Source organism: Anabrus simplex, chromosome 7 (assembly GCF_040414725.1).
Source record: "Anabrus simplex isolate iqAnaSimp1 chromosome 7, ASM4041472v1, whole genome shotgun sequence".
In the NCBI taxonomy this organism is placed as follows: Eukaryota; Metazoa; Arthropoda; class Insecta; order Orthoptera; family Tettigoniidae; genus Anabrus; species Anabrus simplex.
In genome coordinates, this window is record NC_090271.1 from 206,762,597 (window position 1) to 206,778,157 (window position 15,561).

At 39.8% G+C, this 15,561-nt stretch overlaps 1 protein-coding gene across 1 annotated transcript in view; it reads left to right on the plus strand.

Moving 5' to 3' along the window:
• The first annotated feature begins 9,752 nt into the window (after positions 1-9,752).
• Positions 9,753-15,561, plus strand: part of LOC136877474 (ribosomal protein S6 kinase alpha-5) — a 202,203-nt gene continuing 196,394 nt past the window's right edge. Inside the window, exon 1 of the mRNA XM_067151539.2 lies at positions 9,753-10,533. Coding sequence (XP_067007640.1) covers positions 10,326-10,533 — 208 coding nt within the window. The 5' untranslated portion in view covers positions 9,753-10,325. The remainder of the gene's footprint in view (positions 10,534-15,561) is intronic.

Sequence of the window (15,561 nt, forward strand, 5' to 3'; positions counted from 1 at the left end):
CTCCTATTCCACTGTTGGTTTGAATCATAACGAGCTATTATGGCATTAAACACATATCCGAGTAAGTTCGGACAGCATAGAAAAGTCAAATGGAAAAACAATGCAGAAGTATCCCCTGTGGCTGGGGGAGGTGAAATAATACCCACGGTATCTCCTGCCTGTCGTTCTAAAAGGGACCCCAGGGGCTCTGATATTTAGAGCGTGGTTTAGCGACCAGGGGGCCCTTAACTGAGCCTTGTCACTGCTTCCAATTACTTGTGCCTGACTCCTCACTTTTATCTATCCTACCCGACCTCCCTTGATCAATTCTTGTTCTTTTCCGACCCCGACGGTATTAGAGCACTCGAGGCCTAGGGGGTCTTTCATGTTCCCGCCCTCCGTGGCCCTTGTCTTCCTGTTGGCCGATACCTTCATTTTTCGAAGTGTCGGATCCCTTCCATTTTTTCTCTCTGATTAGTGTTATACAGAGGATGGTTGCCCAGTTGTACTTCCTCTTAAAACAATAATCACCACCATCAAGGCAGAAGTTGAGCTATTGTCAGACATGGCTAGAACCCTGCGGCTTGTGAGCCTCGCTTGAGGGGGAAAAGTTAAAAACCAATGTCCTTAAAAAACCAATGTCCTTCTATTCCCAAGATAGTAGGTTCGATCCCACCTGTAGTCGGTGACATTTAAGGGTGCTTGAACGCAACCATTCCGTATTGCTGGCTTCCTTCACGTTAAGGAATTTCTGTGGGACAAAATTCCAACACCTCGACATATCTTAAATTCTAAAGCAATTGAAGGGAATTTAAAAACGGACGAGTTGGCCGTGCGGTTAGGGCCGCGCAACTGTGAGCTTGCATCCGGGACATAGTGGGTTCGAACCCCACTGTCGGCAGCCCTGAAGATGGTTTTCCATGTTCATACCAGGTAAATGCTCGGGCTGTGCATTAAGTAAGGCGATGGTCGCTTCCTTCCCAATCCGAGGCCTTTCCTAGCCCGTCGTCGCCAAGAGACCTATCTGTGTCGGTGCAACTTAAAGCAAATTGTAAAAAAATAGGAATTTAAAATTATTATTATTATTATTATTATTATTATTATTATTATTATTATTATTATTATTATTATTATTATTATTATTATTATTATTATTGCCGAGTGAGTTAGCCGTGCAGTTAGGGGCGCGCTGCTGTGAGCTTGAATTCGGGAGATAGTGGATTCGACCTACACTGTCGGCAGCCCTAAAGATGGTTTTCCGTGGTTTCCCATTTTCACAGCAGCCAAATGTATCGTAATTAAGGCCACGGCCACTTCCTACGCATTCCTAGGCCTTTCCTATCTCATCGTCGCCGTAAGATCTATCTGTGTCGGTGCGACGTAAAGCAAATTGTAAAAAGTAGTAGGCCTACTGTATGGTGTGTTGTATGTAGATGAAGAGCAGTGTATTAAGACGAACACAAACACCCAGCCCCTGAACCAGAGGAATTAACCAATAATAATAATAATAATAATGTTATTTGCTTTACGTCCCACTAACTACTTTTTAAGGTCTTCGGAGACGCCGAGGTGCCGGAATTTAGTCCCGCAGGAGTTCTTTTACGTGCCAGTAAATCTAACGACACGGGGCTGCCGTATTTGAGCACCTTCAAATACCACCGGACTGAGCCAGGATCGAACCTGCTAAGTTGGGGTTAGAAGGCCAGCGCCTTAACCGTCTGAGCCACTCAGCCCGGCAAAGAGGAATTAACCATACGCACTTACAATCGTTGGCCCGGCCGGGAATAACCCAGGCGCCTCTGAGTTGAAGACCAGTACGCTGACCATTCAGCCTAGAAGCCGGACAGGAACCATTATACAGTCTAAAATAAAAATAGCGTTAAAACGTAGAAAGTTAAATGAATTTACAAGAAAGAAATGACACAAAGGACAAGATGGTAAGTTATCGGTGGTCATGTATTATTATATATTTATAACTGTGTTGTTTTGCTTTTTTAATTATTTAATTAGCTGCCTGAACATTTTCTAGGCTGTCACAGGGACAAGGCATAACAAAGACACAAAATATGGTTATACAATAATTGCTGATAGAAGATAAGTAGAGGAGATTAGGGATATTAACACATTATTATGTAGCATATAAGTGATTTCGTAAAATCGCGACAGATCCCTTAACTGCCGAGATTGCAATATCTTTTATGGTATTATTAGGGATGACTAGCATTTTGCAGGTCTTTACAAACAGGCTCGGTATTATTCGACGAGCACCCACCATCAATCCAATCACCTCAATGTATTTAAGGTTGTAATTGTTTTCATAGTACGGCACTGGCACTGTAGCTTCGTAGATAGCCCTTCTCGTTGTCAGCCTCCTCTGGCTGGTCTGAATTCAGTTCGAACCTCACGGTTGGATCTAATATGTAGCCAGTTTTTGAGTCGTCTTTAAAGGCTATGATATCTATTCGCCTTGTGCTCCCTTTTTATGGTGTTCGGACATTTCGTACCACGGACATTTTGTACCACTTGATTTTTGAGGACATTTCGTACCACCTACAGTAGGTCGTTATCTACCTGCGAACGGTTTTCCCGTAATTCCCAAATATTTACGCCAGGACAATGCGTACCACTTGATGTCAAATTGGAATTCCATTTTCACGCCAGCAGGCGTAATGAGTCTGACAGACACATTTTAGAAATCAGGAACAAAAATAATTTACAACATTTGCTGAAGAAAACTTCAATATTATTTTAATAATTGCCCTTTAAACTACTATACCTATCACTTACGTTTACGTACATATTATAAGAAAGTCGATTTTTTGAAGTATAAAGCCTAAAACAAAACAACACAATAGAAATATACATTGTGTTCGGGCGCAATGTGCCTGACGAGCACAAGGATGGATAATATTACTATTATTGTGAATATTTATCAACTACCGCATTATTTCATTATCAAGTAAGTAAAATAAAATATTCTCATGAACTGTCCGACATGTGCTTGAAAGTCACTAAGAAACAGGAAACTACTGAAAGGTGGAAGTAGCTAGGACCCCGCAGATGACGAATACGAGATAAGAATTAACACGTGTGCCAATCAGGTCAGTTGCGCCCAACGGAAGGTTAACATCAGCAGTAGTCACACCGTGCGGAGGCTTCTGCGTCAGTAGTGGACAATGGATATACAAATGAATACATTCATTAGGAAATCGTTCTTAGTTCGCATTACTTCCCTTCTCTTTCAAGTGGTACGGAATGTCCTCTCCTATTTTTCTTTTTTCTTTTTGCTAATTGCTTTACGTCGCACCGACACAGATAGGTCTTATAGCGACCTAAATATTTTAAAGTCATTAACTGACACTTCGCAAGTAATCTACCTGTCAAGTGGTACGAAATGTCCTAGAACCCTCTTTTATAGCGATTCCAGAGACTTCCTCATGAATGGTAGGCCTTCATCCTCTCCTGTATAAAGAGACAGCTAGCATGTGACGAATGATGTCGTGACGGGTATTGCGAAGAGTTTCACCGTGCGGGCAAAAGCCAAGGACGTGAGTAACGATTTCGATCTCACTGTGGCAACGGCGACAGTGGTTACCGTTCAGCACAGCTCGGACTGCAGCAACATTACTCATTTAAGGGTATCCTTTCATTCGGAGCAAGAGAGTCCATCATGGTGCCGGATCCTACTGATGTGTTTATCTGTAATCAACTTTTTAAAATCTGGAGCTCGGTTGTATTTATAGCCTATGAACTATTTAGCGGACTACTACAAAATTAATTAATGATAATAAAAGTGCATAATTATACAGCAAATCAAATACCGGCACATAGATATTCCTAACCTGCAAAAAAGATCAAACTGTCATAAGGGAAATAAACTTTTTTTAAAAAATTTTGCATTCAGACAGTTTCCCAATAAGTCGGCTTCATCTGAATAACACAATTATGACATGTTGATTGTGCTGTCTGTGATGAAATGTACCACTAAAGATGTTTCAGAACGCTATCCTGATGAGTCTAGGCCTATGTATAAACAAACAAGAGCACGTATGTGCGATAAAATAAAAGTAATAACACGAAAACGATAAAATAGATAGACAGCTGTTAATTGGTTGAAGTTCCTTATTTTCTTATATCGTTGAAGCCATGAGCCAAATAGTCTATGTATTGCCAGACCGAATAGCTCTGGCTGTAGAGAGCTGGTCTTTGAGCTGACTCAGTCCGCTGGTACTTGAATGTGTTCAGATACGTCAGCCTTGTACCTTACATTTACTGTAATGTAAAAGAACTCCTGAAGGACGAAATTCCGGTGCCTCGGCGTCTCTAAAATCCTTAAAATATAGTTAATGGGAGGTAAAACAACAAATATTATTATTATAGTCTAACTATTATTGGATCTAGGACTGATAGGCCCATAAGACAATATTAATATTTAATAATAAATAATGTTATTGGCTTTACGTTCCACTTACTACTTTTTATCATTTTGGAGACGCCGAGGTGCCGAAATTTAGTCCCAAAGGAGTTTTCTTACGTGCCAGTAAATCTACCCACACGAAGTTTGCGCATTTGAGCACCTTTAAATACCACCAGACTAAGCCAGGATCGAAACTGCCAAGTTGGGGTCAGGAGGTCAGCTTCTCAACCGTATGAGTCACTCAGCCCGGCATACTAATATTTACCCAAAAAATGAACGAAGTAACTCTATGGAAATAACACATTTAACATCGTTGGTAAAGTTCTTCGTAGCATGTGACCGAATCATTCAATTGTGGGTTCCCAGTCTTGGCGTGGTAAGTGTATAAAAGTATATATGAAGTCATGCAGGAAAGTTTCACCCTTATCATTGCGTAAATTGAACATAGGTTAAACCTTTAGAAAAGCCACTAGGGTCCTACATGATATTTCAAATTTCTTGAGCAATATCTACCCTGGGGATTGCTTCTACCATGAGGAAAATATTGCTTCCTCAAGCCGAATGACCTGCAGGAAGGTCATTCTTGGGTATTGCAGGTAAACTGCCCATCAGTGAATATTTCCTTCTCAGATAGTAGTCTGACATACGAGGATACAGGAACTTACAAAATATAGTCTGGTAGTATGGAAACTTCCGGATTATTTTGAAACTGAAATAACCTCTACTACTTATCTTAATTCTACGAAGACTTCCTTTGGCTACTCTAGACAAATAATACAAAATATTATGAACATCACGATGTTGCTCAGGAAAACTGAACGCTAAAGATCATAAATGCACACTACTGTAAGTAACTAAGAACAACTTGTCGATATTATCGTATTTAAAAAAAAAATACAGGCAACTACCCAAGCTCTCCTTCCTGGCCTTTTCCCCAGTTTATTTGGATAGGCAGTTCACGTAGATTTCGTCCAGTTTTACTGCCGAATAACCAGGCATGTACGTAAGTATTTATAACATAATATTTATCGTAATAATATTAATAATGTTCATCGTCTTGTTTTACACCCCAATAATTACTTTTAAGATTCTTGGAGACGCCGAGTTATCGGATTTTTCACACAAGTAGTTACGTGCTAGTAAATCTACCAACACGAAGCTGGCAAACTTGAGCACTTCCGAATGCTACCGAATTAAGCCTGGATCATCCACGCAAACTTGTGTTCAAAAAGTCTGCGTTCTACCTTCTGAGCAACCCATCCCAGTCTATTGTTCTTGGAACGTCGATAATTTGATTATCGTTGTGCCGGGCTGAAAAGCTCAAACTGTTGAGGTGCTGGCCTTCTGACCCCAATTTGGCAGGTTCGATCCTGGCTCAATCCACTGGTATTTGAAGGTGCTCAAATACGTCCTCCTCGTGTCGGTAGATTTACTATCACGTAAAAGAACTCCTGCGGGGAAAAAATCCGGCACCTCGAAGTCTCCGAAAATCGCAAAAGTAGTTAGTGGGACGTAAAGCAAATAACATGATGATTATCGTTGTCTACAAACTTAACTCACGGGACTTTCTTTATATCCTCCTGCCTTAAGGCATTGCTATACTGATCGAATAATAATAATAATAATAATAATAATAATAATAATAATAATAATAATAATAATAATATAATTATTTGCACTCTCACTTATCTTGTTACACTGCACCAAACTGATTCCCTCATTTGAATGATCTAGTGTCTTGATTTTATAAGCTAATCGAAATTACTTTGTGTTTTGCAACTGCAAACATGTTTAAGACCTATCTTCATGTCTCGTTCAATTCCGAAACATATCTGTAACACACCATAAGGACCCGTGAGGGAATAGAAGGTAAGGACTTGTACTTTTGTAGTCTCGACGTTAATTGCACAATAACTCTATGCTCTGTCCCCAGGAATCTACTTACAGAAGTATTCTTTTCTCTGAGAGGCTAAGTGCGCCGCAAGTCTTTGTAGCTTTCTTCTATTAGGTCTTATTTCTCGACTTCCTGACGAAAAATCGTTCTCATGTCCTTCTGAGTGATCCAAGTAACAACACAGAACACAATTACCATTCCTTCTCACTATCAGGAGCAGTGGCGTATACTGAGGGCTACCAAGACTATCGGTGAATCCCAAACCTCAAATGAGAACGATGAAAATCTAAAGCACATTAATATGTAATCATCTGACACTTCGTTCCATTTACAAAACTTGAAAACAATGAGAAGAAACGTCGCACGTATTTCTGAGAGCAAGGCATCGGAGAATGTTATTGCAGTCCAAGCGCTGCGTCTCTCTCCCCTCGCCTCACCCCACGCGTCATGCTGCTGGATGTCCGTTTGGTGCAGCGACCCGAGGGATAGGTGTGCTAGGTTTCGGTCTATCAGATCGCCACTGCTAATAATATTATCAACCATGCGTTCTTCAACATATATGTTTCGTCACCTCATACTCATAGATAACAGTGTGTTGGTATTTCACTCCCGTTTACTTCTACATCCTTGTGCAGTAGGAAAACACTGCAGGGCTGCTGTTATAGGAGTAATATCGTTTTCTTTTTATAGGTATATCTGCAAAAGAGAAATGCAATCTTTCAGATTGAGTGTTCTCTTTAGTTGGTTGGAATCGAACCCGTAATCACGGGTCGCATACCACCACTGATCTCTGGAGGAAGCCAGTAAACCAGTACAGCCACTGGTTATGCAGCAAAAATAAAAATTTGTATTTAATAATAATAATAATAATAATAATAATAATAATAATAATAATAATAATAATAATAATAATAATAATAATAATAATGGTGGTGGTGGTGGTGGTGACTTAAAGAGGATGAAATGAATTGCGAAGACGCCATAAACACCCAGTCCCCAAGCCCCGGGAATTGAGATTACGAGAGGGGGTTGATTATGAGAATTGAACCGGGGCCATCGGACCAAAGGCAAACATTCTATCCATTTAGCTACAAAGCCGGACTTTTGCTAAGGTCTTTATTTTGCTAAACCTTAGGCTACCATCCCGACTGATCAGGTGATGATTATTGACAATAGTCGAGGCCAGGACTAGCTTGTGAAATAGCCTTGACAACACAGCAGGCTACTCCATTGGCGTTTGGCTGCAGTTCAAAACGCTTAAGACTTGACGTTCACTAAACCAACAATCGAAAAGGGGCAACATAAGTCTAGTGGTAGCCTGTCTTGATCCCAGCATACGCCACTGATCAGGAGAAAGTTTAAAAGAAGAGGTACATTATTTCCATCGACCCGAGTGGCTCAAGCAGCTGAGCGCTGGCTTTTTGAGCTTGTGGTAGGGGCTCAAATACGCCAGCCTCGTTTTGGTAGACTTACTGGCACATAAAGGAACTAAGGAACTCCTGCGTAGCAAAATTTCGGCACCTCAGCATCTCTGAAAACTGCAAAAGTCGTCAATGGTACGTAAAACCATTTATTATTATTATTATTATTATTATTATTATTATTATTATTATTATTATTATTATTATTATTATTATTATTATTATTATTATTCCGTAGTATAAGCGCTGTTAGCTGCCGTTCTCGGCGGCCTGGGTTCGATTTCCGGTACTGCGATGCAGCTCGCCTCCATTGAAGCTATGCCCGAAAAGAGCTGCACCACGTCCAATAATACGAGGAGACAGGTTTACGTTTTATATTATTATTATTATTATTATTATTATTATTATTATTATTATTATTCCGTAATTAAGCGCTGTTAGCTGCCGTTCTTGGCGGCCTGGGTTCGATTTCCGGTACTGCGATGCAGCTCACCTCCATTGAAGCTATGCCCGAAAAGAGTTGCAACGCCCGCGTCCAGGAATACGAGGAGACAATTTTACGTTTTACATTATTATTATTATTATTATTATTATTATTATTATTATTATTATTATTATTATTATTATAAAGCTGATGTTTAATGTTAGATCTTATAAAGTATTTCTTTCCTTCAGCTAACAAGTTGAGAGGAAACCCCCAAAGTTAAAGGAGTCTGTACGAATCCGGTGATTGTGTTTTCACTTTCTTATCCCATCGTCGCCATAAGACCGGTCTGTGTCGCTGCAACGTAAAACAAAGAGTAAAAAGAAAGTAGCTCTACGATTAGAGGTCAGACACAAATGTTATTATTTTAATTGAATTAATAGAGAAATAAAATAGGATTGAATCATACAAAATTGGCAATAGTTTTGCTGTACATTCTCTGCTTACTATCATTTTTGTTCGTGGCTCAGAGAGACAGTGAGAGAGAAAGAGAGAGAGAGAGAGGGTTAAAGAAAAAAGAAGAAGAAAGGGGATTGGGAATTCATTCGTTTAATATGAACCATGAAATACTGAGCGAGAATTTTCAAGGAACAAAGTTATCCTCTCTAGAAAATATTTACATGTTCCCTTTTGTTTTACGAAAATCTGAGGTACTTTCTCGGTTCGAATCCCACTGTCGGCAGCCCTGAAGATGGTTTTCCGTGGTTTCCCATTTTCACACCAGGTAAATGCTGGAGCTGTACCTTAATTAAAGCCACGGCCGCTTCCTTCCCACTCCGAGGCCTTTCCTATCCCATCGTCGCCATAAGAGCTATCTGTGTCGGTGCGACGTAAAGCAAGTAGCAAAAAAAAAAAAAAATCTTCAGCGACCGATTATATCTTTTGGGGCTTCCTAATTTATTTATTTTACAATCTGCAGTATGTCGCGCCGACACAGATAGGTCTTATGGCGATGGGAAGAGTCTAGGTGTGGGAAGGAAGCGACCGTGGCCTTAGCATTCCCAGCATTCGCCTGGTGTGAAATCGGGAAACCACGAATCCATATTCAGGGATGCCGACAGTGGAGTTCGAACCCATTATCTCCTGATTGCAAGCTGATAGCTACGTGACTCAAACCGCGCGCCCACTTGCTCGGTGCTTCCCAATTTCATGTCAAACCTACCTGTGTTAAGGCGACGTTAAACCAGCTAAAACAAGAACTATAATTTACGATAATACTGTTCACAGTACTTCAAATATTTGTCGTAAGGAATACTTTGATTGAGGGTAAGGGGGAAAATGTGTTCTACAACACTTTTAACATCATTGCAGTATATCGCTGGTGTTTTAAAATACTGCTATTTTTGTAGCTTGCCTGGGGTTTACAGCACAGCGTTGCGTGAAGATCAGTGGACGGTAGTACACGAGCAGATAACTTGACGCATGCGCACAACTCTGCCCTTGCGCAAGTTGTTGGGAACAGCTGATCGTCACTCATGTCTGTGGTGGGGGAACGATCAAGTGGGGAAGGGGAAAGCCAGCGAGTTAAATGTTCAGTCGCCAGCGTACCGTAGTACGGTGAGTACGTGCTGCGGCTGTACGAAAGTATATCCGTTCTTGATAAGCTGATTTTTAGTGTCTAAGCTTACAAGGCATTTCTTTCTTTCAACTATTAAGTTGAGAGGAAACTCCTAAGGTTATAGGAGTCTGTAAGAGTCCAGTGATTGTGTTTACACTTTTTTTGCGACTTCGCATTTGATAGAAGTGTTGGTGTGTGACTAGCTGAAGTGAAAACGTTTGTCTTTGAACAAAGATAGACGTCTGAGAGAAGTGTTGTGGTGTTATACCTTGAATAAGTTTGATAACTGTAAAACACGGAAGTGAATTGGGTAGCTTTTACGTCGACCAGGAGCGCAGCCTAGTGGGTTTCAGTTGGAACTATCAACTGTATACTGTCGACCTACATTCCAAAACTCAAGCTTGTTCACTCGTGGCGTTCAGCATCAGTAAAGTGATCTCATTAAGAAGTGTTTGAATACGATGCAATGAGTTGTAACAGTGATATTAGTTCGTATTAACAGAGGTTGTTTGGGGGAGAATTCTATTAGAAACATAATTCCGACAAGTTTATCTAAAGAAACAGAAGACAATATGGGTGTTCATAAAAATGCCGAGCACGAGAGCGGTTATTTTGAAGATGAGGAAGATGATGACGATGTTGTGGTAGTGAGGAATACTCTAAGTATTAATAGTGATGTCACTAGGCACCTTGTTTGTGAAATCATGAAGGATACAGCAAGTGATATGGACGTGATTCTGGAGAACAGCTGCGAACGTGCCACCGTGCCAGATTCCAGAAGTAAGTAATAATATGCCCAGCTGATTCTCTACATGTGGTCTTAGAAAAAAAATGTTTATGAGATTAGTTTTCATGTTCTCACCATAATAGACTATTTATCTCCTATCAATCCCCTTTAACATGTTTGCTCAGTTATTGTTTTCATTCACTAACGATGTATCCCTGCTTCTGAATCATTCTTCCTGGAATTAAGAGTTTTCAGCGGTGCGCTGAGTCATGGTAACGCAAAGTATGAGGAAACTGTTGTAGTTTTCCCTAACATGCTGAGTGGTTAATTATGGAATGCGATTTATTTTTATGGCCGATACTTTTAACTAATTTACTTCTTCTTCCTGATAACGATATGAAGTTTTCCGTGACACATTCGAAATGGTTCCACCGTCTCTGTAGCTGAATTGCTTAGGTGCTAGTCTCTGCGCTCAAGATTGCGGGATCGAATCTTGGCGCAGTTGATTAATATTTAGGAGTGCTTAACTCTTGGCATCAGTAGTTTTATTAATTTACTGATGGGCTTATTTTCAGGATAAAATTTCGTACGTTAATGTATTTGAAGGGACCATGAACATGTTTTATTATTATAAATAAAATTCAATTTAGGATTCAGAATTTTCCAATACGAAATTTCTTTTAAATATTAACTTCTCGCAATGCAATCGCTAGCCTGTATATATATTTTTTCACATTGTTTCATATAGAAAGTATATGGGATTTTCTTGTATTAGATACATTTTCATTATTAATTCTTCAGATTTTGCACCAGTAAGTTACTCTGTAGACCTTTTTGAACATTTATTTAACATCAAATTTATTTCTTCAGGATATATATGCTAGGTCCTAGAATTTATATTTATCTTCACAGTAACTTCCTCAATACATAAAATATCTTACTGAATTTTGCCTGTAGGGGATGCATTTCGAATCCGAGTTTTGTGATGTTCTTGAAAGTTAAGCAAAATTCGGAATCGCGTGTGCAAGGAAGTGTGCTCTGGTTAGTGTAAACTTCATCTTCGGCAGTTGTCACTTGTTGCAGGCAGAGATGCTGGGGCAGCTGCTGTCACTTCGGGCATTCCTTTCTAGTTAGGTGGCTAATCTCACCCGGTCGATGTTGTGTAGAAGTAGGTCAGTCGGCGCACACGTGTCGCGTCTTACGTAAGGGCCAGGAGCTTTATAATTGAATTTGTAACACATTTCTGCATTTACTATAATTCTCTCTTTGGATCTACAAACTGGCATAAGTTGATCGTAAAGAATATAAGATATGACTGAGCACTTAACAACGAAAAGATTAATTCACACATTCTCTGCCTTTGTGAACCTTGATGATTTATCTAAATTACTGCATTTAATATTCGTACATCTTTTTAATATACTCTCTCTGAAGTGTATCACCTTTGCTGTCATACTTTTTTGTTTTTCTTTGAAGTATACCATCTCTCTGTCTTACTTTCCCATAAGTTCATCTTATTTGACTCACGGCTTTTAGGTGCGTTCGTTAGGATGCTGATGATTGTGGAATAGCGATTCTCCAAAGTATCAAAATTACTGCGTTTCAAAGACGTGATCCGCCAGTGGCCTTCATAACTTGCTTGCAACACAGTTACGTCACGAAGAATGTTGAGAAGGGAAAGCCAATTTGCTAGTACATCATTACGTCAAATATATTGCGTCTATACTTCTTTATTACGTAGTCCGATTTGCGCTGGTGGTCGAATGTGTTTTCAGTACATCCCTAAGCACGTACGTGTGTGATGGAGGATTATTTTCACGGTAGACTTTATACATCCTAGATTCCAGACTCCAAGAGAGACTTTGTCTATCTTCGTAATACATACTATATTAATTCCATGCGGTTATTCCTTCGTTCACGACTGTTTGGAGTGCTTAACGCAACGTTCTGTATTCATCGCTTATCGCTACGGAAATAGTTATCACCCGTAAATTGATGAAGGAAAAGGCAAGGCGGTGAAAGGTTATTTAGGCATCGAAAACCTACAAGAGTCCGAATAGGAAGAGAACAAGAGTTTATCTTCCAGTGATCGGATTGGGAAGATAAGAGGGTCTGTAGCAAGTTCAGTTGACAAGGCTGAGCTAGGGCTCGGTAGTCCGCCCCCGCCCCCCGCAATCCTAAGTTTTAAGGGGCCCTGTAGGACTGTTGAAAATTTTTGTCTCGTTAATTTTTTAGGGTTCTTTATTACAGAAGTGGGCGAATGAATTAATTTATACTGCACTATTACTGAACGGTTAATGAAGTTTGTACTCTACTACTATATCTCGGATTCCTGAGGCATGCTGACGAAATGTGTTTAGTGCCCTTGTACCTCCCTTTTCAACAATTTTGTTGAGATAATGACGGAGTGGCGTACGCAGAATTTCGTCGAGGTGGGGGGGGGGGGGAGTTAATTTCTAAGACTGATTATCCAAATGTAATTTATCGAAATTTAAATTATTTTTCCGATTACTACTACTACTGTAATTACTAATCTGTACTGCATTCTTGAGCCCGACTTGGCAGGTTCTATCCCGGCTCACTCCGGTGGTATTTGAAAGTGCTCAAATATGTCAGCCTCGTATCGGTAGATTTACTGGCACGTAAAATAACTCCTGCGGGATAAAATTCCGGCACCTCGGTGTCTCTGAAAACCGTAAAATAAATGACAGGGCCATAGAAACCAATACCATTATTATTAAATGTATTAGAAATAGTGTCTAAATTAATGCAAGTATACAACTCACTGAGGATGCTGAAGACAGTACGGTACGATGTTTTATTCACTCTACGAAAATTTTTATGTATAGTTTCATTCCATGTTAGTCTGTTATTGTGTTAAATATACAGCTAGCCGTTTGCAAAATCTTCTGGTACTAAATGAAGTTTCTTCTTCTTCTTATTATTATTATTATTATCACTGCTATTATTATAATTATTTCTGGTTGCATAGTAGACTAACATAGATTCAGTTAATAGTATTATTTATATCTTGTTTTATATTTGTTTTTAAAAAGGAGTTGAAGGGTGGGGGATGGGGGGTTAAACCTGGTGCCCCTACCCCACTTGCGTACGCCACTGTAACGATATATTGCTTTACTCATCCTTACATTTGGGGACTTGAATAGACATCTGCCTGCATGAAAAGTAGTGGACTAGACAAAATCTCCCCTCTTTCCTTTCAGTTTAAGCCAGGGAGCTAATATACTTTGCGTTACAATGACAACATGCCTTTATCACGAGATATTTTCCTTCCTGAAGATATTAGAGAAATGAGATTATGCAAGTTTCGGCGGAGTTTCCGCAAGCTAGAATAACGAAGTGGGTCAGTGTTAGGCCTCGGTCATGTCAACATCGCAGTGGGCATGCGCAGCAAGGCCGCAACAATGGAAGTAGGCCATGACCTAACAGGCAGCGTGCTTACGACCGAATTAAGGCCACTTTCGGTGTGTATCTGGTTCTACGGAGTGGTGATGAAATCCCCGTTACCCGTATTAATTCAAAAACACATGTCACTTGTAAAATTGTCATTGTGTGCTTATCACTCCTACACCTATATCTGGCACTATTGAGGTCGCTTCGATCCCCTCCATCCTCCTGTCGAGTGCTTCAGAATCTCACTTGCACTTTCATGTAAAGTAGGCGGTGACATTCATTCCCTCTTCACGGTTTAAGGGGAATGAGTAGCAGGCTGGAATGGTATAGCAAAGTTTTGTTCATTTTGAACAGATATATAAGAAGTAGAGAGAGAAGGAAAGAGCGAGAGCGCACATTGCTCAAAGGACAGAAAAGCGGTCATGCCCTACTTTCCAGAGAATATCTGGCGAATCGCGTGCAGTACAGACTACTCCAGGATGTATGCCTGTCTTCTGTAAAAGTGAAGTTGTGGTTATTAGGCCATGACAAGATTAGCTTAGTGGCGCAAATGACGGATCGAATTGATGTATTTTGCATGTCGTAATTTCTACTTCTTAATATACAGTGCAATATTTTAAATGCCAGATTATTTGAAGTTCCGTTATGCGTCACGTCTCGTATGTTAAGGGTTGCCATGGTCAAATTTCAAATGCACGACATTCTTTCAGATAATATCAGACTTATTTTTTTAACAGGACAAATTATTTAGGGTGATATTTCAAATTGTATTTAGATGTTCCATCCATAGAATTGTATGAAATGCTATTGCTTCTGATGCCTCAACTGTATCTGTGAAGGAATATTTAAGAACAAGAAAGCAGTGTTGTATGATACGTCATTTTTATGTTTTTTGCTTTTGATGTCTTTCAAGATCATCAGCACCCTTATATCCAACTACCACAAAATAAAACAATCACATATGTATCATTCACTTCACTTTCACTGTGTCCAAATTTAGAAAAGAGATACTTCAGTCTCGATTTATCAGAAAATTTACATTTTCTCTTCCGAGTTTCATTTTTGCCACTTAGTTGCAGACACCCGTCTATATGTGAAAGCACATGGCACATGAACCGCGAGGTAGTTGTTGTCAGTTGCAGAAGCGTCGCGTTTAATACACTGTTAATGTTTTCAACCTTGTAACTTCAAAATTCGCAGTAATGACTGGCAATTAAAAAGGAAAGTTTAATTCCTTCCGGACGGATACCAGCCCTATGTAGGGTTCATTATGTGTAACCTGAGATTTACATGTTTCAATTTATTCTGTTTTTAACGAATACCGCGGTGTTTCATCCGCTGCTTAAAGTGATGGGTTATTCCAAAGGTAACCATTGACGTTAGCAAAGCTATATAAGGAAATCAGATTTACCCTCTCAATAATTTCAAAATATTCCCGAGTTCTTTCGTGACATTTGGTCAAAATGCGTTTGTGAACGTAAGGAAGCTCGTTCCTTTACACTGCATGTTCCTCATTTCTGTCGTAACTTCTGTTAACAAATTAGGCCCTATACTGGGACAAGCCATTCGCAGCGCTTTCCTTTTTCTATTGCATTGTGGGAGCACTCTCCAAATTTTCAGTTCGGCGGAGGGATGTCTATACAGCTGCTAAGGATCACTGGCATTTT